The 25,607-nt window shown below is 42.6% G+C and overlaps 1 protein-coding gene across 1 annotated transcript; it reads right to left on the bottom strand.

Moving 5' to 3' along the window:
- Window positions 1-2,147: 2,147 nt before the first annotated feature.
- LOC127571131 (muscarinic acetylcholine receptor M2-like) lies at window positions 2,148-3,530 on the bottom strand. Its single transcript, XM_052017217.1, has one exon. It carries the CDS (start codon window positions 3,408-3,410, stop codon window positions 2,148-2,150), a length of 1,263 nt encoding a protein of 420 aa, XP_051873177.1. The 5' UTR covers window positions 3,411-3,530.
- Window positions 3,531-25,607: the final 22,077 nt, after the last annotated feature.

Here is a 25,607-nt window from a genome sequence, read left to right as displayed (position 1 = left end):
GGCACTAAGTGGCGGTTTGCTCTGAGTGCTTTTGCCGTGTATTCTGGAGGACTTCCCAGTCCCCTGCATTCTATATCCTCCACCATGGCTCCCACTGCAGTGGGATAGTCCTGAAGCCTTTTCTTTCCCATGCTGCACTATTCTTGAATATCTCCCAGTTCAGAATGAGTACCCAGACACTTTTCACCACGTGGCATAGCTGTAATCCCCACCCCCTTTGGGAAGGACACACTCAGGCTTTAAGTGCTGCAAGTTAGCTTTAACTGGTGTTTGCTACACACAGAAGATTACGATAAGATTTCTTTATTAGTTACATGTACATCGAAACCCACAGTGAAATGCACCTTTTTTGCGTGAAATATTCTGGGGGCAGCCCGCAAGTGTCGCCACGCTTTTCTGGTGCCAACATCGCATGCCCACAACTTCCTAACCCGTACATCTTTGGAATGTGGGAGGAAACCGGAGCACCCGGAGGAAACCCACGCAGACGCGGGGAGAACGTACAAACTCTTTACAGACAGTGGCCGGAATTGAACCCGGGTCGCTGGCGCTGTAATAGAATTATGCTAACCGCTGCACTGAGACACTAAGCTAATGAATAGCCCAGTAAATGCTGACTTCAAGCAACAATCATTTAGAAGTGCAGTCAACATGAAGTTGACATAATTTCTGCAGTGGAAGTTATGGACATCAGGTTAATTGGGCATCAGAATCCCAATGCCAGATTTCTGGACCTGTCCAACTTAGTCTCTAAAATGTTGCAGCTTTTGGCTTAAGCTTCAGTAGTTGGAGAATAGTTTACTTGGGATGAGGTTTTAACTAAGTTAAATGAATTTTAATCATTAATATCTCATGGAATAAGTCATTGCAAATTGATAATTCTTAATTTATTAGCAGTTCATGCGCAGCTTGAGAGGAAGGGAGACCATGATCGCTGGGAGACAATTCTTTACACTTTGTTTCTGCCTAGAAATGCATTAAACTACATCAATTTCTCATTATTAATTACTTCACCTGCATGAACCTAAACTACAAACACTTCGAGATGTCAACAGGCAGAAATTAAAAGCCAACGTTCAAAAAAATGACAAACTATTAACCACATATACCTTCAGTTCTAGGTTGAGAGAATGTGTTTGGTTCATCAAAGCGGGATCAGTTCCTCATGTGTTCTGCTTCTGGTTATTCCTCTGAGATTTTTTTCCTTCAGTACAGGTGATATACAAATCTGTACAGTTGTCGTTTTACACATAATCTTATGGAGAGCACACCCTACCAAGATCATTGAGTAATCCCAGTGTCAGACAGTAAAAGGCAATATCCTGCTGACTCAAACTCTTCAACTAAACAGATTAACAAAAGGCTTAATAGCCATGAGGACAGTGGAACATTATACATTTCATCTCAGATCTTGGGAGATGGAGCAAATAGATCACGAAGTATTATTAGGTTATTTACATGGTGAGGCTCAGTGCTGGTAGAAGACTCCTGTCAATTTACTTAAACTTAGTGGATCATCGTTGATCCTTGAATTCTGGACTCAAGGTTGTTTTGTTCTTAGTAACTGAAAGGTAGATTTTAGTGCTGTTGAAGGATAAAAATCCACTAGGAGGACCATTCTGGTGCATTCGTATCAGCTTGGGCCATAATAAAATGCTCTCAATTATTAGATTAGTAAAGTGTCTGCAGGAAAATTGTTTTCTTTCTTTAAATATAATTTCCAAATAATAAGTGGATTAGTATTGAAGTAGCCCAATCAGAACTGCTATAATATGTAATGAAGGGTCTATCTATTAGAAACACAATGATATTGAAGGGACAAGTTAATATCTTTGATACTGAGTAATATTATAAAAATGAATATTCCCCTTTGATTGTGCCTATGCTGAATTTTATAATGTTTAAATTTTGGACAGGTTCATCTTCCTTTTCCCATGAACATGTTATGATAATCAACATGCTCTTCATTTATAACAGACATTAGAAATTCAGTGGACATAATTCAAATATGCTTTCATTATATACATATTAAGTCTATTTGAACCATTACCTGGCATGTTGAACACATTACCTACATACATTTAAACACTATGAATGTCACCTTCAACGTGTATAAAGTGTTCATGGAGTTGTATTTGTTGTTGATTTTATCTTGTTGCACCAATATTTTTATACAGACACAATAGAAGCTGCTTGAAGGTTTTCTTGAAGGTAGCATTGCATAGTGCATAGCAGGCTGGGTTGACGGTACTGTTGATGTAACATAGCCAGTATCCAATAGTCCAGACTGTGTTAGGGACACAGATTGAACAGAAGGTATTAATGAGCACCATGACATTGTATGGGGTCCAGGTGATGATAAATGCCAGCAGAATAGCCAAGATGGTCCTGGTCACTTTCGTCTCCCGGGTTACAGCTCCCTTCTTCTTCTTTGCAGGGGACTTCATCATGTTAATGACCTTGTGGGCTGCAGTGATCTCTCTGACTTTTCCATTCTTGTTGCTGTTACCTGACACTACTTCAACCATGGTAGCACAGTTGTCACTCTTTTGAGATTTGGTGACAACCTTTATGCAGGAGAATTTGGAGATGTTGATCCTAAAATGGCTTTCTGCAGTGGAGACATTTGTGCACTCTTCGATCTCCCCTTCCTCCTTCTGGATGGAAGGGACCACACTGAGGGAAGTGGAGTCATTGGAGACCTCCTTCTCCCCTCCTTGGCCACAATTATCTGCCATTATTTCACCAGCTTCCTTGGCATTTTGCACTTTGGCATCCTGCAACCTATCAGGTGCACTTGAAGTGTTGTTGTCATTTGTTTTCATTATTTTGCTTCTCACCAGACTGGGAGGAATGGTGCCTTTGTTTGACTCTGGCTCCTTGTCCTTCTTTATCTGACTCTTGCTGGCACGAGATATGTGCACATACAAAATAGTCATGATAATAACCGGTAGATAGAAGGCTGTTATTGCAGTGCCAAAAGTGACAACTGGATTTGAGAAAAACTGTACATAGCACTCGCCCTCATTAACTGTCCGCTCACCTACAATGAACTGCCAGAAGAGAATGGCAGGAGCCCACAGGATAAATGACAGCACCCAAGCAGCCGCAATCATCATCCCTGCCATCTTAGTTGTTCTTTTCACAGGGTAGCTGAGGGGCTTTGTCACGCAGAAGTAGCGGTCAAAGCTGATGATAAGAAGGTTCATGACAGATGCATTACTGACAACATAATCTAGAGCCAGCCATAAATCACACACCACTGGGCCCATGGTCCAGTAGCCAATTACAATGTAAATGGTGTACAGGTTCATAGAGAACACGCCAATAATCAAATCAGCACATGCTAAGCTGAAAATAAAATAATTATTAATTGTTTGTAACTGCCTGTTTACTTTGATAGAAAGCATAACCAGAATGTTTCCAATAATGGTCACCAGACTCAAAGATCCTGCCACAATCACAATGAAGATTACTTCAACTGTTTTGTCAGAACTCCCTCTTTCAATGTCGGTTAAGTTGCCGGGCGATGCATTTGTCTCTATTGAGTCAGCCATCCCTTTCCTCTGAGTTACCACTGGCATGGTCTAAATGTAGAAAATGTAAAAAGAAGAAGGAAATGATTAGCAAACAAGCTTTAAAAGACCTCTAACTGAAGTCCCACCAGCAAGAACATGCAAGGCTATCTGTTGTAATAAACTTCAAGATTATTCCTGGGGGATTCATTTTTAATCTGAAATCACAGAGGTCACTTGTTGCACATTTAATTATGAATTAATAGTTAATTACTTGTGCCTGACTGAATTAAGGTTTTGATGCCTGACATTGCAAACATGTTTTCATTTAATTGATCTAACAGCTGAATTACCTTTGTGTGCTTACGATGATAGGATTCTTTCAATCCTTTGGTTCCCTTAAGTGCATGTGCTTTAAATGCACCAACACATGTGAAACCCAGATTGCCTACAGAAATGATGCAAAGAGAGTAGATGCACAGTGTTATCTCTCTCTTACAGGAGGAACAACCATCCAATCCAATGAACTTGCCGTCAGAGGCAGATGCGAAGCAGTGGCTGTGAGCTTGACTTCAGGAGGGAGAGAAGAATCTGAGATTGATCCATTTTAGGTCAACAGCATGTGTTTCAAAAACAGGTTGCTAAAGAGCCATGTTAATGGTGGCCTAACACTACTGAGTTCCCTCAGTTACATAGCTCAAATAGCTCATGAGAACTCTGCACAAGTGCACACTATAGGGTAATCTTCTTGATACTTAATAGCCCCAAAACAGAGGTATAAATGTATCATCAAATGTAAAACTGCACTTGAGACTGGTACAGATGCTCTATGCTAAACATCATAGAATACATGAAGAGATTTTATGACAGATAATACTGAGAGGTGTATAGGAGATGGAATGGGAGCAAATAAGGAGGAAAAAATAGAGAAGGACAACAGGTAGGGAGGAAAAGGTAATATGTAGGAGTTGAAGACTTAGAAAATACAGAAACTAAGCTAGCGTAAAAGATTAACCAGGGGCAATTTATACAATGTTGTACAAGAGGAACTATTTTAAATATTGACACCAGAGTAAAAACACAAAAGGAGAACATAATCTACAGTAAATGTTTCCATATTTTAAGTGTTCTCAGAGTCAGGTGCATACAGGAAAATGAATAGCAAAATAAAAATGAATAAAGAATGATCAAAGAAAAATTATGAGCAATACATTTATCTTGCACTGCCTTGAGGAGGTTATCAGAACCGCCAAGTAAAATCACTCCTTCAATAATCAAGTGTAGAACAAAAGCTTTGACCAGTTTGGTCTTGATGTCAATTCCATAGTCAGAAATGACTGAAGTTCAAAGTACTTCTCACCTGTTTACAGGTAAATTGACAGTGAGATCTGATACCAGCTTGTGTTTGGCCCTTAGGCTTCACTGACAGCTGCCTGCTGACAGGTAGTACAGTGGGAGCCAGGAAACATAGAACAGCACAGTACAGCCCTTCAGTCCACGATGTTGTGCCAAACCATCTCTGTACAAACTAGAGACACTGCACACAGATTTTCACTGAGGCTCTGCACAAGGAATTGTTGGATTAGGGTTTAAATTGCTATTTAAATTGTTATTTTTCTTGTGGTTTAACCTTATGCTTGCTTATATGTTTGTATAATCACCTATTTATCAGTAAATTTTCAGTTGATTTTCAATATTGTTGGTTCTGTACTTCTGTAGTTTCTTTGTCTGTAAGCCTGAGATGTCATGGCATGGTAAATCAAGATGGTCCTTGTTCTTCCTATCAGAGAAGACTCCCTTTTCTAGCTTGAACTAATTTGCAGTATGAAGAGAAAGCATGAGGACAGGTTCTTTGTTGCTTCCTCTCCTTTGCTGCTAACTTACAGTTTTAAGCTGACGCTGCTTGACCTGTACTTTGGTGAACATTTAATAAAATAGCTGTAACCATACGATTTGCACATCATTCTTGACTTCTGAAGAACCTTCTGGACGATATCATCTCCAGATCCAACAGAGTGCAGAATACAAAGATTCATCCTTTAAGATTTTAACCTTATTGTTCATTATTTGATTTCAATCTTGCAGTGCTACGTGCATCTTCTGGTATTTATAGCTTCCATGAGTTGACCAGGCCAAGGTCTGCTGATTGCAATTAAGCCCACCCCCTTCAGAATTCAGGATGCCAATCCTTTTTGATTCACCTTCTCCTGACCATAGGTGACTGTTACCACAGATGAGTTGAAGGCTTCATCTTACAAAGTGTGACATACAGGTGAAAAATCTCAAAGATAGATGAGACCTTCTTCTTCTTCTTAGTCTCTTGGGTCCAAGGATAACTTACTTCCACTCCAGTTTTGTAAGTTCTGGGGTGAATGATGAGGCCAATATGGGAACTGCGGACTCCACAGATGGGCAGGTGGGTAGTGTGTGAGGTGGTGCATTCCTTCTGCTATTTACTTAAGGCTTCTGTATGTCGCTGTGCATGGATACAAAGTTCTCAATACCATCCTGAATGGTCCTTCTCCACTTTGGGTTGTTATGGGGCAGAGACTCACAAGAGTCAGTGGGGATGTTGCAATTTTTCAAGGCTCCTTAGAGCACATCCTTGAATCTTTTCCCCTCTGCATTTAGCTATCTTTTCCTGTGACATTTCTCAGAATAGAGTGTTTGTTTTGGGAATTGGGTGTTGGATGTGTGAATGAAATGGCCGAGCCAAAGTAGCAGACTGACTGTAGACAAGGGTTTCAATGCTGAGGATATCAGCCTGAGAGAAGACACTGCAGTTATCCTTCCAATGAAGTTGGAGGATTGTGCAGAGATAGCATTGATGGTATTTTTCTGGTGCCTTTAGGTGCCTATTGTAAGTATTCCAGGTCTCAGAAGCAAATAGGAAGGCATGGATCACCTCTGCCTAGTGGACCATACGTTTTGAGCCACATCTGACATCTTAATCTTGAAATACTCTTTTCCTTAGTCAACCAAAGACTGTGCTACTGCATAGAAGGAGATAGTGAACCTTGTTATCATTGTTTGCTTTCTCTGAGAGGTGGGTCCCACGATACCAGATGTAGTCCATATTTTGCAGGGTCTCAGCCTTATTGTCAGAGGGCAGTGTTGTACAGAAAGGGGTAATCTCTACCTCAGATATAAGCAACATGTTACTTCTCTCTACAACTGCTGTTCTGCACTTCCAGTATGGTTTGCTTCCTGAATGAAAAACACCATGATGCTGGAGGAACTCAGCAGGCCAGGCAGCATCCGTGGAGAAAAGCAGGTGGTCAACGTTCAGGTCAGGACCCTTCTTCAGGAAGCTCCACGGATGCTTCCTGGCCTGCTGAGTTCTGCCAGCATCACAGTGTTTTTCATCTAGATTCCAGCACCTGCAGTCCTTTATTTCTCCTGTTTTGCTTACTTTTCTCATGTATCTATCACTGCTGGGAATTAGATCACATAAGCTCCTGTGAAAGCCACCATTACTTTATACAGAACACTCTAAGGAAATGACATTAAGCCTTTGTTTGGCATTTCAAATCAGGTTTTGGTGCCATGGCAACATGAGGCTTCTGTCATCAGCATCGAATAATGAGCATCTCACCAGTACAATTAGCATCTCAAATGCTGCCTTGCATCAGTAAATCTGTTGATACTTCAATCCCAACACTGCACAACACTATGCTCATGGCATACAAAGCAATAGCCTTTCCCCCCATTATTAATGAGTATTTTTAGATATTTAATCAATTGTACCCTGCCTCTGTAAGTTTTCCTTCATTTTCTGCTCCTCTACCTAACCTGGATGCATTCTCCAATACCTTGGATGCATTCTCTCATGAGAATAAGATGGGCCCTCAATACTTATTCCATTATTCAATTAGATCTTAGTTCATCTATACCTCAACTTCATTTTTCTTGCATTTGCAACAAAACCCTTGGTAACATTGCCTCAGGGGAAAAAAAAAACTATTGAGCTCTCTCTTAAAACATTCAGGATTCTCAGCCTTCACTTATTTTGGGGGAAGAGTTTCCAAAGTTAAAGAGTGGAACACTTGGTTTCTTGAGACACAGGAGACTGCAGACTCTGGAATCTGGAGCAACAAACAATCTGCTGGAGGAACTCAGTGGGTCGAGCAGCAGGACATCCTAATGCAGGATTTTGATCCCAACACATCAGCAATTCCTTTCCCTTCACAGATGCTGCTCAACCTGTTGAACTGCTCCAGACGATTGTTGCTTGGTTTCTTGAGAGCATGGATTGAAAACCAGACTGTATGGAAGTTATTAACAGAGATTCATGACTTGAAAGAACATAGAGTGCAGGTGCATGGGAAGGGATCTAATTTTCCAGCTCTCCCAAACAGCTGGTGGGAGATTATATTGACTCTTATCTGTGCAGACTAATCCAGTCCTTCACGAACTTTGCTGGCAGGGAGGTTGAGCATCTGCTGAAGACTAACCCAAGAACTCCCTGCAACCCAGAAATTGGTCACAGCTCAGAAATGGTGACACTGCAAATTGACATCTCAAGGACTTCAGCATTCTCACTGCTGACTGGGTCAAACTGGCTACTATCACTCAGTCTGGAGAAGCAGGGTCAGGTCTGTTTGGGTCACCATGGAGGGAGCCAGTGAACCCAGGCCAAGGTCTAGAGGAAGGCCAGGAAGAGAACGTACAGCAACTGAATGTGGCGAGCGATGCCTGGGATGGTTTGCTGTTCTTATAATGAGCTTTTCTCCTACACCGTTGTTAGGCAACTTTGACTGACTGAATTTGTTGCTTTATTGGGTGATCTAACTTTCAAAGTGCTGGCACAGCAACCTGGACCAAATTAGCTTTGTTCATCGTGGATTACTCTGCCATCTCCACCATCCTCTGTATAAAGCCTCGAAGTGCCACACATAAAATCCATGCCTTCAGAAGTGGATTGTAATATTGATGGGTTTCTGGGTCAAATCACACCATTCCACAAATTCAGCTAAGCACACCACAAGGCCTGATGTCATGCCCTCGAACGCAAGCCCACCCTGCCTTTCTACTCACCCGGCTCAACTTCTCACCCCTCCATCCACCAGCCCTCAATCACCCAACCTGAACACACCCAACTCACAGAATCTGACTCTCAATATCACTCTCCCCCCTGAGAAGTAATTCCACCAAACACCAACGGGCCACCCTTAACCAGACTCCTCTTGTGCTGTGTGACACTTCACTCAAGCAAGACGGTGCTGGAGTGTGGCGACTCGTTGCAAGCTGCTCTCTGAAGATCTACTTATTACTTTTACTATAATTGTTCTACACCTTTAAATTTAAATTCTATGTCACTAACTATTACTAATAATGTTATTTTAAATCTTCTTACAGGGCTGGCGATCTTCTGCACCTTATTGTCTACCTGCAATGCACTTCCCTGTAGCTGTGACACTTTACTCTGCATTCTGTTATTGTTTTACCTTGTACTACCTCAATGCACTGTGTAATGAATTGACCTGTACGATCAGTATGCAAGACAAGTTTTTCACTGTACCTCGGTAAAAGTGACAAGTTTTTCACTGTACCTCGGTAAAAGTGACATCTCAGGGCCCCCCGGCCCTGGAATTCTCCAGCACCCTTTGTGTACTCTGTATTGGTGCAGCATGTGAAGGACAGGCCTCTCCTCATGCAAGGCCAATTCAGTAGCACCAGATATCTTGGGCCTCAGGCATTACTGAACTGCCACACAACAGGTCCACACCCAAACTATCTTTTGCCTGTCAATGCAGAAACAGTGGACTTTTGCTTCAACCTCAGGATCGTGTTCTGCCTGGACTCTACAAAATATCTTTGCATCTGCTACATTGATTTATTTTCATAGAATCATAAAATCATAGAACAGTACAGTACAATACAGGCCCTTCGGCCCACAATGTTGTGCGGACCTTTAAACCTCACCTAAGACTATCTAACCCCTTCCTCCCACATATCCCTCTATTTTAAATTCGTCCATCTGTTTATCTAGTAATCTCTTGAATTTGACCAATGTACCTGCCTCCACCACCACCCCAGGCAGCGCATTCCATGCCCCAACTGCTCTCTGGGTAAAAAACCTCCCTCTGATATCTCCCTTGAATTTCCCACCCATTACTTTAAAGTCAAGCCTTCTTGTATTGAGCATTGGTGCCATGGGAAAGAGGCGCTGGCTCTCCACTCTATCTATTCTTCTTAATATTTTGTACATCTCTATCATGTTTCCTCTCATCCTCCTTCTCTCCAGAGAGTAGTTTGGCTGATAGATTGTGATTGGTAATGGCAAGTGCATCCAATTAACAATCAAATAGGCAAATTAAAGATGGGTGATAAATTCAATGGTAATTGGACTGGTTGTGGTATTTGAACAATGTTCCAGGGCACTTTGCTCACTCACTGCACTGCAGCAGTCTGTGGTCATCAGAGATTGAAAAAAAAAATCATCAATGAAATTTCCCCAGTGAACTTCCACTCTTGCCCTTGTTTTCCAGAGGAGCAAGGTTGCTTGTTTACCATTACCCACTTTACAGAAGTCTTGATCCTCTGCCTTCCATTTAAGATCCTTCTCTGGGCCCAAATTAAAATCCATCACATTTTAAAGCACAGAATCACAATGTGGGGTTGGATTATGTGGGTGCAATGGGAAGTAATTTAGAGGCTGGAGAACATTTCCTACTCCACCCAACTCCACAGGAATGTATTTTAATGAAAAGACCCTTGTTGTGTTGACTGTTACTTAAGTCACAGCCACTGCTGAAGATCCTTGAATGGAGCAGGGTCCTTGCAGCCTGAAGGTAGACACTACTGCATCCATCTTATACCAATGAAGTGAGTGCACTGAGGTTCCTGTTTCACCACTTAATTTTCATTATGTTTTTTCAAAGTTCTGATCCCCGGACTCTTTCTGCAACTGCACTCTCTGTACTTAGTATGGGCTCTTTCTCCCCCAAGCTCTATCTGAATTGTCCATTCCTGACTAGTTGGGAACAACCCAGCTCCCTGATCTCTCCCACCCTACTCTGCATGTGGGAGAGGCAGTGCAGTGAAAGGCAGAGTGGAAACAAAGATGCTGAAGTGAGAAGAGAGAGAACAAGGTTAAAAGAACGAGGGTCAAATCCAGGTGGGAATAAAAGAGAGGAAATGGGGGAGATGAAAGAAAAGAAAATGATCAAGAGAACAGGGCGAGCAAAAGTGATGTAGGATAGTTAAAAGCAACAGTGAAGGAATCAGTCAGGAATGAGGGAAGAGGCAGTAAATGAGCAAAGGGTGAAAGAGTTTGACTGTGGAAATAATCGTGATTAAGTGTGAAAGGTATAAGTGAATGCTGGGTACAATAGAAACAAAATTAAGGCAATTCTTTTTTCTTATTCAAATTCAACCCCCTTGACAAGTCAGAAGAAGCCAAGACTATGATGAAGCTTAGTTGAAAACATTCTCAGCCACTGATGGACCAAATGGCCTCCTTCTAATGGGAATAAGAAATATAAAAGCTGGACAGTCACGGGGAGAATGTGCAAACTCCACAGACAGAGCAATGAAGGTCAGGATTGAACCCAGACTGCTGGAGCTGTGAGACAGCAGCACTAACTTCCTTATTGGTTATGGGTGGCACTGTGCTGCAATTGGTGAATTCACCATTGGGTCTGGAAAGCTGCAACATGGCCAGACAGAAGACGAAATACTATTCCCCAAGTTTAAGTTGGGCTTCATTAGAACATTGAAGGAAGCTGCAGACAGACAGGTCAGAGTTGAAGTGGAGTGGAGAATTAAATTCTTGTTATTTCAGATTTCCAGCACCTGCGGTGTTTTCAATTTTCAAAGAACAATTCATGAATTCTTTTTGCAGATTTTCCGACAATCATATTCACTGCACAGAACCAGGCATTTCAGCCCAATGGTGTTTGTGCTTCACACAAGACTCACCCCACACTTCTACATTTAACTTCCCTGACATGAACGTCCATTTATTTCTCCAGTTCTTCATTGCATATCCCCTTGTGTGTATACTGTATATGTTATCATCTCAACTAGTTCTTATGGTGCCAAGATACAAATTCTAACCTCTCTTCTGAATTCTCTCTTTGATATAACTTGTTTTATTTATGAGCTCCAGTTCTGTCCTGCCCTACAACTGGAAGCTAATTTGTTATTCCTACCCCATCAAATCCTCTCACGGGTTCAGAGTGGAGCATCAGTTAGTACTGCTGCCTCAAACCCAGGTGTGATCCTGGCCTCCAGTGCTGTATGCGTGGAGTTTGTACATTCTCCCTGTGACCACGTGTGTTTTTCCCCAGCTGCTACAGGTTCCCCTCCCTCATCCCAAAGACATGCTGGTGGTTTGATTGACTGCTGTAAATGACCCTTGGCGTCGGTGGGTGCCAGGTGAATTACAATGGAGTTAATGGGCACGTGAGAGAGAATGAGTACAAGGAAGTGGGGGAATGGTACTGATGGGAATTCTCTGAGAGCTGGACAAAACTTGATGGGCTAAATGGCCTCCTTTTATGTCAGAAGATGAGAAATAACTTCAAAGGCTTCTATGAAATAACCCCTCAGTTTTATACCTACTAGATTTTTAATTTAAACTTATAACATTTGTCACATTTCCCATCAGTCTCTGATTTTTCCCACTCTTTTACCTGATACTTTTTCCTTCATATTATCTTGTTCTGTTTCTGATTTAAAGCTAATTCATTCTTCATCACTATTATCCCTTTATTCCTTTCTCAATCTCTGAATCCCATTTGCTAAGTAGGAAGGCTGTTAGTTCTATTTTTTTGCAATGTCCCAGACACATTACCAAAACTCGGCCTGGCTCTGGAAGGCAATAGAGTAAAAATAAATGCTGAGGGAAGGCTGCAGGTAAACTTTAAATGATTGTGCATGTTATGAGATGCACTGATCCTACAAGATTTGGCTCATGATTTTCAAACGATGCTTAAAAATATCAATTAGTTTGGTCCAACCTTAAAAGAGTCCTCACATGTCAGTATACCAATATTGTCAATAACAGTGCTTATGTTACCGTATCATAAGGTTTTAAAAACATCGCTACTAGCTGACAAACTATTAAGAGTGACTCTCGTTTGTCTGTGTAAAAACACAATGATGTTTCCTAATGCTGACTTTACGTCAAGAAAAAAACAATGTTCACGGAACAATGAATCTGACATCTGCTCCAGAACTAACATTGCAAAGAGAACCAAAACTATTATGAAACAAGGAAAAATAACATAAGAGTATATATTTAAAAAAATGCTTTGTTGTTGACTTTGAGATGGGAGGCTTCAGAAGGCTGGAAGATATGGATGGTCTGGTCAAATAAGTAAAAAAAACGTGGCAAATGGAATCAAGACCACTTGAGAAGGTAAGATAAGGGAGGGGCTGAATTATTGGGTAAACACTGAGAGGTGTGGAGGAACAGGTGTACCTTGGCTCCTGATTTTTAAAAGTTGCAGGAGAGATTAATAAAGTGGTTAAAATGCATTCACAAATATTTCCTTCATTACCCAAAGCATAGAATATAAAAACATGGAGATTATGCTGGAGCTGTCTACAAGACCAGTCTAGACACAGCTGCAGAATGGTGAACACATTACTGGAAGGATAGAGAGGGTACAGAGGTCTTACCTCAGGTCTGGAAATTTCTAGCTGTGGGGATGGATTGGATGAATTAGGGTTATTTTCTTTGAAATAGGGGAGCCTGAGAGGAGATGTAATTGAGGATTATACAATTATGAGCACTTAGAGTAAATAGAGAGGACATCTCTTCAGCAGAGAGGTTAAAAATCAGGGATTGGGTTAAAATAATTGTTAAGACATTTGGAGAAGCAATAAGTTTCAGCTAGTGGGTGATGGCTCTGGAACTCAATGTCTTAAAGGATGGTAAAAGCAAAAAACAGAAATCACATTTAAAAGTGTGCTTGGATGTGTACTTGAAGAGTCGTGCCGGAGGGCTAAAGACCTTGTTTCAGAAGGTGGAATTGGGTTGGGTAGTTCTTTGTAAACTGCCACAGATATGATGAGTCAAATCGCCTCCTTTTACGTTCTAGTTTTTCTATGATTCAGTACATTTTCTTTCAAAATTTTATTTACAGCATGGTAACAGGCCCTTCCGGCCCAACGAGTCCCTGCCACCCATTTTAGACCCAAATTAACCTACCCGTACGTCTTTGCAATGTGGCAGGAAACCGGAGCACCCGGAGGAAACCCACGCAGACACGGGAGAACGTACAAACTCCTTACATACAGCGACAGGATCGCTGGCGCTGTAATAGTGTCGCGCTGACGGCTACGCTACCGTGCACGGTGGCGCTGCAGGTAATGGTCTGAATTCAATTCTGACCTGTTTGTATGAAATTTGCATGTTCCTTCTGTGACAGCGTGTGTTTCTCCAGGGTGCTCTGGTTTCCATCCACATCCCAGAGATGTGTGGATGGTGGATTAATTGGTGACTGTAAATTTCCCCTGGTGTATCTGGGTGGTAGGAGAATCCAAGTGAAGTTGATGGATATGTGAGAAAGGTTACAGGGAAAATAAATGGGAGAATAGGATTGACAGGAAGCTCTGAGAGCCAACATGGGATCAATGGACTCCATCTCTGCTATAAAGGAATGTGAACACCTTAAAATAATGTTGAAGTCCTTAAAATAGAAGTTTCAGGCACAAAGGTATTGGGATATGAGAAAACAATGAATTAATAGACGGAAGAGCAATTAATTAGAAAAAGTAACAGGAGGACTTCACTGACAGGGAACAAGGTCATGAACAGGCATTGAGTACGTAACAAAACACAGGGAGAGGAAGCAACAAATACAACATCAAAAGATACCAAGTTATGAGGTCACACAAGGCAGCTCAGAAGATGGTGTGAGGTTATAAAATAGCAGAGGAACCAGATCCAAGAACAGCAAAGAACACCCATCAAAATAACAGAGGGCATAACAGAAGCAGCATCATCAGAAACCAAAGACAGAAAACATGATCTTGAGGAAGCATAGCAATTAGAATCAATTACCAAGATAGCACAACAAAAAGAAGCAAAATCAAACTGTAAAAATTGGACAAATGTCAGGAAGATACACATCAATTTGCAACTGGTGTGACACAGCTTTACTTCACCCATAAATGTCCCTAACTTCCTCATGGATTCCTGACATGTACATAAATTGGGTTTATGCACAAGTTGCATGTGAAAGTTGCATGCACAATGTGCCAGAGGTGAAATGGTCACTCTAAATTACCCCTTAATATAGGTAAGTGGCAAATGGATCAAGGGGAACGACAGTCATGTGAGAGAGTGAATAGATTACAGGAATAGGGGAAAATGAGGCGGGAGGGGAGGAGACTGATGCAATTGGTCTGGCACGATCTGGCAGGTGAATTATGGGCAGAATGGCCTCTTGCTGTGTGGGGGTAAGTATGCAAACATGATAACTACCAGCTAATAAAAAAAGTCCATTTGACTGTTCAATCACTCGGCAGCAGTAAACTAATACCTTGCAATGATATCATGACAAACTCAAGTCTTCAAGCAGGAAGAAACAAGAATGCCGCATATTGTAACCAGGGCTGCTATCTTACATCTGTGGATTACCTATGAGGAGTTACAAAGAGCGAGCCTTTAAAAATAACATCCCAGCAGTAAAAGACACATCTTACCATGGGGATTTTGAAAGGACCGATTGACGCCGCCACCGCCAGGGACTGCGAAGATCCCGATGCCGCCACAATGGCAGGGACCAGTGAGGACGGGTGACAGGACTGCTGCGGAGAAGTTGGGTCCCGTCCGTTGATCAGTTCGAAAGCCGCTTTCACTGAGAGGTGAGGCATATTACACGAATCATAAATCCTGTAGCCCAGCGTAATATTTGGCAGGAGAACCGGACTCCTGGTTACATCTTCAGTGGCAAATATCATCGTCTGTATGAAGCGGAATGTGCGGAATTCAAAGCTGCAGGATAAAGATACATGGTAAATTAGTAAATTGGTAAATTAGTTTATTATTGTCACATGTACGGAGGTAAAGTGAAAAACTTTGTTTTGCAGACCATCCATACAGATCATTTCATCACATCAGTGCATTGAGGGAGTACAGGGGAAAACAATAACAGAATGCAGAATAAAGTGTTACAGTTACAGAGAAAGTGCAGTGCAGGCAGACAATAAGGTACAAGGTCATAACAAGGTAGATTATGAGGTCAAAAGTCCATTTTATTGTATGAGGGGACCCTTCAATAATCTTATAACAGCGGGATAGAAACTGTCCTTGAGCCTGGTGGTACGTGCTTTCAGGCTTTTCTATCTTCTGTCCGATGGAGGGGGGAGAAGAGAGAATGTCCTGGGTGGGTGGGGTCTTCGATTTTGTCTGCTGCTTTGTGGAGGCAGCGGTGTAGACAGATTAGATTACTTGCAGATTAGGAGTAATCCACACCGATTATTTCTCTGCAGTGTCTTTTTAAAGCAAACGCACTTGGCTGATTTATAACTCAGGCAGGTTTGGAAATGAAACGCTAGTGAAAACTCGGCTGACAGTGGAGACGGCAGACTGCAGATGCTGGAATCTGGTGTATTTTAAAACATAAAAACAATAGGGGAATGTTGGAGATGAAGAGGGGTCATCAGAGGGGGCTGAGGACTTTTTGCCAAAAAAAGGCAAGGAGGCGGAGGCGACGGAAGAAGAGCTCGTCATCATGGCGGGTTTGGAACTCGTTGAGGTGCAGGCGGAGGGTTCCACAGGTAAGGCCGCTGCTGAGGACTGATGCAGAGTTTCGATCCGAATCGTCGACAGTTGCCTCCTGGCACAGATGTTCCACTCGCTCAGCTCCTCCAGCAGATAGTTTGCTACTGGGGTGACAATGTACCTTGAGGGGTGCAGACTCTCGGTGGGGAGGTTGGAGAAGAGACCAGGCATTCTCTCGGTGAATTGGCCAAACGTCACCTACAGCCAACCATCAGAAGGATATGACCTTTATTTAATGCTGGGCTCAAGCTCTTTATTCGGATCCCAGTATCAAACCCAACTGTTTGATGTAATTCATTTAGGAAACAAAATGAAGTCTCAGTGCTGGGTCGATACTGCTGAAACTATTAACACTGGAGATTGATAATTAATCATCTCTTCCTGTCAGAAGCGTGAGTATGCTTTGTCTTAAGTTGCTGTCACGAATCCTGTTTGATATTTTTAATTGGGAATTTAAGTCACTAATCAGATTTCTTAAAATACTCCCGCAATTTCATGGAGATCGTTGTTTGTAGAATAGGTTTCAACACATTACTCTCTGTATTATCTCTGTTGTGGATTACTTTGGGTGGAAAAGGTATATTTCAAGCATAGCCAGTTTACACTTCCTACTCTTTGACATCACAATACACACAATTATTGCCAGGAATACACAGCTGTTGGTGAAATCAATGGGAGAATCTACTCCTGAGACAATGGTGTTGACTCACTGACAACCGATTCATGCGCGCATTAACCTCGATGGGTGATGAAATACCGGACAATTTTAGCCATGTGCTTTTGAGCGAGTAACAGGCACAGAGTCGGTCACGGAAATTGATTCTCCCGCACCAAATATCACGCCCTCCCGTCTCTAACGATCTCAATAACAAACCCAGAAAAAGCCGGAAACACTCAGCAGGTCAAGCAGCATCTCTGGAAAGAGAATCAGGGTTAACGTTACCTGTCGAAGACCCTTCATCAGAACAGGAAAAGAGAGAAAATCAAATTACTTTTACGTTACAGAGAAAGTGATAATCCCATTTCTCCGCTCTCTAAACTGACCTTTCACATTTCACAGCTGTCGGTCTGGTTTCAAATGAAAGTTCCGATTTCTCTATCAGGGAGTGCAGAATAAAAATTCCGCCGATGTCGATGTCTCCCTCCTTCGATAAACTAAACATATCAAACATCTCCCTGCGTTTACATATCAGGCTTCCAGTTGACACTGCAACAGGGAGCAGTAACCCCCAAAGCCGTAGGCAGTACATATTTGCTTTCGTTCTGACTCTTTCCGACGACGTGCCGTGGACTTTTATATTGGATGTCATGCTTGGGCGAGCAACGTTGCTTCCCCTGATTAAAAAACTAACGCTCTTGGGGGAATAAAATTAGATTAAATTTGAGACACAGACAAAGAAACAGTTCGAAACCCCAGACTGTGCAGAGCCATGTACTTGCGGGACGGAAGCTATATGTTATAGATATATTTTAGCCCCAGTAGGTACTGAACAGATCGTGTCACGCTATAAGAAATTCTCAAATAAGAAAACATATGAACACGGCCGTGTTGATGTTCACGGAAAAGGAAAATAACCAATTAGTTACAGATAAAGGCTGGTGTTCATTGGGATCATAACAATTCCATCTCTTGTATTACTTGTTCCCCTCGTCCCACGGGTGATTTTAGGTTATGGTTAAAAGCAATGACTTTTGTTAAAATGAGCAAATCAATTGTTGAGTCGGTTAAATGACATTACCAAGAGTAATCTCTATTCCACAGAATTGCACTGGATAGCGCTTTAATTGAGACATTTTGTGGAGTGATACAGTTTAATGATATATTTCGTGCTGGATTAAATACGCAGACAAGATATAAAATTTCTCGACCTTCCCACAGAGCTGTTACACATCATGCAAAGAAATCAAAACTCCCATCATCTGCAGCCCTCTGTTGCCTCCACCTATTACCTCCCACTCCTCTTTCCTTCATCTGCCTATGACCCCTCCTCACCTGGAACCACCTCTCACCTGCCAGCTCTTGCTCCACTCCTTTCCACTCACCTCTTTCTTCTGGCCATCTCCCCTCTATCTTTCAGTCGACTGACCATTTCCCTGTCCGCTGATGTGGCCTGATGCCCTGAGTTCCTCGAACAATTTGTTCGTTGCTCAAAGTTCCCTCAACTGTGCAGAGCCAAATATCTGTGGAAAGAGGTAATGAAGGACGGAAGCTTTTTGGTAGCCCCAGTAGGTACGGGACCAGATCACATTCTGTCTTTAAAGTGCGGCAGTGATCTGTACTGCAGCCGGATAGTGTTCAACTGGAGCTTGAGACAATAGGTGCAGCCGGATCGGACACACGAATCCCATCTAACGCCCTTCTTCGTGGAAAAATTCAGTGCAAGTTAACTTTGACATAATTTTTAAGCGAGAATCATATTCTTCACTAACATATTAATTTGAAACATCATGTCCAAATGAGTATAATCTAGCTTCTACGTTCAACAATCCAACGCGAACGTTGCTCTTCACTAAAATACAGAGGTTGGGATATTTGAGGCATTTATTCCACTTGATAAGCTTTTGCAAAGCAAAATTGAAAGTTTTGGAATAAGGCCTGAATGGACATCAGGAGACAGACAGCAGCGATGAATTGAGGAAGGCACAGAGGAACTGCTGGTAAGATCACAGTATACTTGATCACAGTCTGGAAGGGTGCAAATGTCAAAACTCGGAAGTGTGGTAAACACGGAGGAAGATAGTGAAAAATCTCAAGAAATCATGGAAAGCAGGCGGGTGAAATGGACGGAAAAGTGGGATGTTAAATTTAACGGGAGAAATGTAAAATGATTGCGATTTGACAGGGTAAAAGAAGGAAGGAATATAATTCGTAGGGTTCAATTCTAAAGGGATGAACGAACAAAGAAACCCGGGACCTGAGTGTACAAATCTTTGGAACCATAGAACCATACAGCACAAAACAGGCCCTTCGGCCCACCGTGTTGTGCCGTTCATCAAACCACCCTCACACTATCTAAACCTTTCCTCCCGCATATCCCTCTATCTCACATTCCTCCATGTGCCTATCCAACAAATTCTTGAAACTGTCCAATGTATCTGCCTCCACCACCACCCCAGGCAGTGCATTCCATGCACCAACCACTCTCTGGGTGAAAAACCTCCCCCTGACATCTCCTCTGAACCTCCCACCCATAACCTTAAAGCCATGCCCTCTCGTCTTAAGCATTAGTGCCCTGGGAAGGAGTCACTGGCTGTCTACTCTATCTATTCCTCTCAATATTTTATACACCTCTCTCTTGCCTCCTCTCATCCTCCTCCTTTCCAATGAATAAAGCCCCAGCACCTTAAGCCTCTCCTCATATTCCATACGCTCTAATCCAGGCAGCATCCTGGTAAATCTCCTCTACACCCTCTCCAACACCTCCACATCCTTCCTATAATGCGGCGACCAAAACTGATCACAGTACTCTAAGTGTGGCCTAACTAGAGTTTTGTAAAGCTGCATCATCACTTTGCGGCTCTTAAACTCAGTCCCACGACTTATGAAAGCCAACATCCCATAGGCCTTCTTAACTGCTCTTTCCACCTGTGAGGCAACTTTCAGTGAACTGTGAATATGAACCCCCAGATCCCTCTGCTCCTCCACACTGCCAAGTACCTTGCCACTTACCCTGTACTCTGCCCTGGAGTTTGTCCTTCCAAAGGGTACCACCTCACACTTCTCTGGATTGAACTCCATCTGCCACTTGTCAGCCCAGCTCTGCATCCTATCAATATCCCTCTGTAAGTTCCGACAGCCCTCCACACTATCCACAACACCGACGATCTTAGTGTCGTCCTCAAACTTACTAACCCAGCCTTCCACCCCCTCATCTAAGTCATCTATAAATATCACAAAAAGTAGAGGTCCCAGAACCGATCCCTGCGGGACACCACTAGTCACTGCCTTCCAATCCGAGGGCACTCCTTCCACCACAACCTTCTGCTTTCTACATGCAAGCCAATTCCTAATCCACACAGCCAAGCTTCTCTGGATCCCTTGGCCTCTGACCTTCTGAAGAAGCCTACCATGAGATACCTTATCAAACGCCTTACTAAAATCCATATAGACCACATCCACTGCACTACCCTCATCAATCTTCCTCGTCACCTCCTCAAAGAACTCTATCAGGCTTGTGAGGCAAGATCTTCCCTTCACAAATCCATGCTGGCTGTCCCTAATCAGTCCATTATTCTCCAGGTGTTCATAGATCGTATCCCTTAGAATCCTTTCTAACAGCTTACCCACCACAGATGTAAGGCTCACTGGTCTGTAATTCCCTGGACTATCCCTACTACCTTTTTGAACAAGGGGACAACATTCGCCACCCTCCAATCCTCCGGCACCATCCCCGTGGACAACGAGGACTCAAGGATCCTTACCAGCTGTTCAGCAATCTCCTCCCTCACCTCTCGAAGCAGCCTGGGGAAAATCCCGTCAGGCCCCAGAGATTTATTCGTCTTGATATTATTTAACAACTTCAACACATCCTCTCTCTTGATATCTACAACCTCGAGAACATTACCCCTACCAGCACTCCCTTCCGTGTCATCAAGACCCCTCTCCTTGGTGAATACCGAAGAGAAGTATTCATTGAGAACTTCTCTCACTTCCCCACCTCCAGGCACATTCTCCCATCTTTGTCTTTAATCGTACCTACCTTTACCCTAGCCATCCTCCTACCCTTCACATAGGTGAAAAAGGCCTTGGGATTTTCCTTAACCTTACTAACCAATGCCTTTTCATGTCCCCTTCTAGCTCACCGCAGCCCTTAAGAAAGAAGTTCCTTCCTCGCTACTCTATATTCCTCACGGGCCCTGTCTGAACTTTGCTGCTTATACTTATGTATGCTACCTTCTTCTCCCTAACTAGTCGTTCAACCTCTCTCGTCACCCACGGCTCCTTCACCTTGCCATTCCTTCTCTGCCTCACCAGGACATATTTATCCCTAACATCCTGCATAAGATCCCTGAACATCGACCACATCTCCATGGTACATTTCCCTTCAAAAAGGACATTCCACTTTACACTCCCAAGTTCTCTCCTTATAGCCTCATAGTTCGCCCTTCCCCAATTAAACATCGTCTTGTCCTCTCTGCACCTGTCCCTGTCCATGACAATTTTAAAGGTTATGGAGCAATGGTAAAAGGTTATGGAGCAATGGTTATGGAGTAGAAGTAATGAACGACTTGAGAAAGCAGTTGGGTAAACTACACAGGATCAATGGTTTTGTTTGGGTTTGACAGACATACCCAGAAGTCATGAAATAGAAACGGAATAGAGTAGTAAAAGTGGTTATGGCGATGCTTGTTTACAAATTGGTCTGACACAAGTTCTATGGGTTGAATTATGGAATGTGGGCATCATTGGTAAGGATCACATTTATTGCCAAACACTCATACCGCCCCCCCCCCACCAAGAAGGCCGTGGTGACGTCATTCTTGAACCACTGCAGTCCGTATGGCGAAGACACCCACTGTACCGTTGGCAGGGAGTTTCAGGATTGGACCCAACAATAAATGTCATGTGATATATTTCCAAGGTGCAAAGGTGGTGTCTTGGAAGGGAACCTGCAAGTAATGGTTTTTACATGTACCTGTTGCTATTTCCATTCTTGGTTGGAGAAAATGTGGATTTTGAAGGCGTTTTCAGAGGAGTATTGGCACGTATCTGCAATGTCTTCCACAGACGTTAGAATCAGTGCACAAGCGGTCGAGGAAGTTGAACGTTTAAGGCTGTGATTCGGAGGACAATCAATGCACTGCTTTGATCTGGACGTCAATTACTTTGACTGTTGTTGAAGCTGGACTCATCCTAGCAAGTGAAGAATGTTCTGTTAGACTCCTACGTTTTGCCCTGAAGAAAGTGGAAAGGCTTTTGGGAATGGAAGTATGTCACTGACTGCAAGATAATCAGCCTCTGTCCTGGTCTTGGAGCTACTGGTTCAGTTAAGATTCTGACTAACGGTGGCCCCAGGTGTGGTACTCTGCAACAGTAATCTCATTGTATATCAACGCCAGTGGTTCAGACTGTTTGTGTTTGAAGTGGTTATTGCCGGCCATCCCTGACTTTTCTTTGAGTTTTTCTGCGTTCGAGCATGAATTGTTTCATTGGCCGAGAAGCTGTAAATATTGGGCTATCATCAGTTAACATCCTCAACTCTTGACCTCATAGCTGAAGGAATGTCATTTAGGAAGGAGCTCCAAATATTTAGGAGGAGATCACTGCCGGACATCCTTTAGGAAGACCTCGGTGACTCATGAGAACTGTCACACAAAGAAACTGCTTAGATCAATGCCCCCTTTTGTAGGAATAACCCAGCTGGCTCCATCCACCAGCTTGACTTCTTCCCTTTACTATTTTACATCCCACTGGATAGTGGATGCTCATCAATTATGGCTTCCAAAAAGATTGATTAAGTACGTGAAGACTTACAAACCCTGTCGGATAATCGGACAACAGGATTGCACTGATCAAGGGAATCGTGAGGCCGAATGCTGTCCATCACTGGTGTAACGATTCTACTCTGAGAATGTCTTATTTTAACAACCTTCCAAAACGTCAACATTCTCCACCAACCGCAGCGATCACAGCAGTGAGAAAGTTATTCTAAATTCTGAAGAAGCTTCTGATGTAGGTTGCATTGCTCTCTATTCATTTTAGTCAAAGATTTTTATTTTGGAAGGAAGTTTGATTGCGCTCTGACAATAAGAGAATGTGGTGCCGAACATTTACCACCGGCTCTCCACATTAGTGAGTGCAGGGGAAGAAGAGACTGGCTGCATTAACTAATGCCTACATAGAAGTGTTTCCATTCAATTAATGTGTACAATAAAGGAATTTATGCAGTATCTTCTTCCTTGCACGATACGTGTTCAGGAGAGAGTAAGAAAGAGCAATTTGCCATTAAAACTAAGACAAATATTTCAAAGTTTGAGTCAGAGCGGTTGGTTAAAGAAATGTTGTGTTTAAAATTAGATTTGGTGCTTTAGAGAATAAATGCATGCTTATGCATATTGCATCATTTGTCAGTTAATCTTACGGAATGAATAAAATTCATTTCGATTATTTCCTCATTTAGTTCCGAAGCGTTTGCTTTACACGAATAAATAGATTTCAGAAATAACATTGCACGGAGAGTGAACTTCATTGAAACTAGGGAGTCGGCGGTGACGTGATATCTGGTAAATTGGCAGCTGAATCCATGAGGTAATCACCGGATATTATGATCAATCATCACTGTCAGCTCAAGAAATTATGGTAAATGATTTACACAGAGAGCGGTTGATATCAGGAACTCACTGCCAGAGGAAGCGGTGGAATCACATTCAATCACTAAGTTTAAGAGGCATTTAGACAGACATATAAATTGGCAAAAGAGGGAAGGGTACGGTCCTAATGCAGGCAAATGGGACCAGTCTTGACAGGCAAAAAGTTTTATTATAAGTGGACCAAAGCCTTACAGCGCTATGCAAAACCACGAGAGGCATTGATAAGGTGGGAGGTCACAGTCTTTTCCCCAGGGCAGGGGAGTCTAAAATTAGAGGGCATACATTTAAGGTGAGAGGGGAAAGAGTTTAAGGGGATCCAAGAGGCAGCTTTTTCACAAAGAGGATGGTGAGTATGTTGACGAGCTACCAGAGGAGGTGGCAGAGGCGGGTACAATTACAATGTTTGAAAGACATTTTGACAGGTAACTTGGGAAATTAAATCGCTACATTGGTGAATTGGTTTATTATTGTCACATGTACCTAGTTACAGTGAAAAACTTTGTTTTGTACTCCATCCATACAGATCATTTCATCACAACAGTGCATTGAGGTAGTACAAGGGAAAACAATAGAATGCGGAATAAAATGTTCCAGTTACAGAGAAAGTGCAGTGCAGGCAGACAATGAGCTGCAAGGCCATAACGAGGTAGATCGTGAGGTCAGGACTCCATCTTATGGTACTTGGGAAGCATTTAGTGGTCTTATAACAGCAGGATAGAAGCTGTCCTTGAGCCTGGTGGTACGTGCTTTCAGGCCTTTGTATCTTCTACCCGATGGGGTTTGGGGGGGGGGGGGGGCAGGGAGAAGAGAGAATGTCCGTGGTGGGTGTAATCTTTGATTATGTTGGCTGCTTTACTGAGGCGGTGAGACGTCTTGACCGAGTCCATAGGAAAGTTTCAGAGGGATCGTCGGGCAATGGGACTTGCTCAGGTAAGCAACTTAGTCGGCATGGACGTGTTGGAGCGAAGGGCCTGTTTCCTTCCGGAGAACTCCCTAAGACTATAGACAGCACATTCTCTCGCACTGAGAAAGATCGGCGACAATATGTTGCAATTTTACATAAGTATCGAAAGCTATTTATCTCAACCTGCCACCGGGGTCTACAGAAATGCGAGGTGCAAGCTGACGAAGGCAGATGGAGAAACTACATTAAAATGCACAGCAATAAACAAGTAGCGGGTAACATCTGAAGAACTAATACACAGCGAACAACAAATATATATCTGCTTCAGGCACAAAATTCCAACAGGAAATGTGATCCAGATGTGGTTAGCGAGAAAGGTGAAAGATTACAGATGAAACAAAAAAGATGTATAAAGTCGAAAAGTCAGAAAAGTTCAGAATTGAACAGACGAGGGTCGGGAAGCTGACAAAGATAGGGAAACAGAATATCAGAGTAATTTGGCAAGAAACGGAAAAACCGACTGTAAAAGTTTCCATGGTATTGATGAAAGGAAAGGAGTAGCAAAAGTTACCGTGGGTTCCTGACAGAATCAGAAAGAGGAAAATATCTCGGGGAGATGTCAGATAAGCTAAATAAATACTTATTCAATGGCCGGTCACGGGTAACGTTGGTAAAGTGCATTTTTGTATCAAGAGCTGGATATTCTAACACAATTAAAAAGTGACTGTTACTTTGTGAGGGTCTGTTCGATTACGCCAAGAAAAAAAATATTTAGTGAAAGGAACTTCAATCGAATTTTTAAAATGTTGTTTAAAATGGAAACAGCGGCAGACCACGTCCCACAATATTGCACAAGCGCACTCTACAGCGAAAGCCTTGTAATTCATCGTTTTGGGGTGTATTTTAACTCAAAGTCCTCCTGCTCCTATGTAGTGTGGTGTGCACTGAAAATTCCGACCAGCAACTGAATCCTACTTTAACAAACCTCTGCAAACCATGCACTCCCCATCACTTTCATGTTGACTCTTCCGTTCCAAGACAGTGCTGGCAACAGACTTCCAGTCAAAATACCGAAAAGGGGGTGTATCGATCCTTTGGCGGTGTAAAGAAATAAAACGTGACGGTGTTAGATTTC

Source organism: Pristis pectinata, chromosome 6, assembly GCF_009764475.1.
Source record: "Pristis pectinata isolate sPriPec2 chromosome 6, sPriPec2.1.pri, whole genome shotgun sequence".
Classification (NCBI taxonomy): domain Eukaryota; kingdom Metazoa; phylum Chordata; class Chondrichthyes; order Rhinopristiformes; family Pristidae; genus Pristis; species Pristis pectinata.
This window is presented reverse-complemented; position numbering and strand designations above follow the sequence as displayed.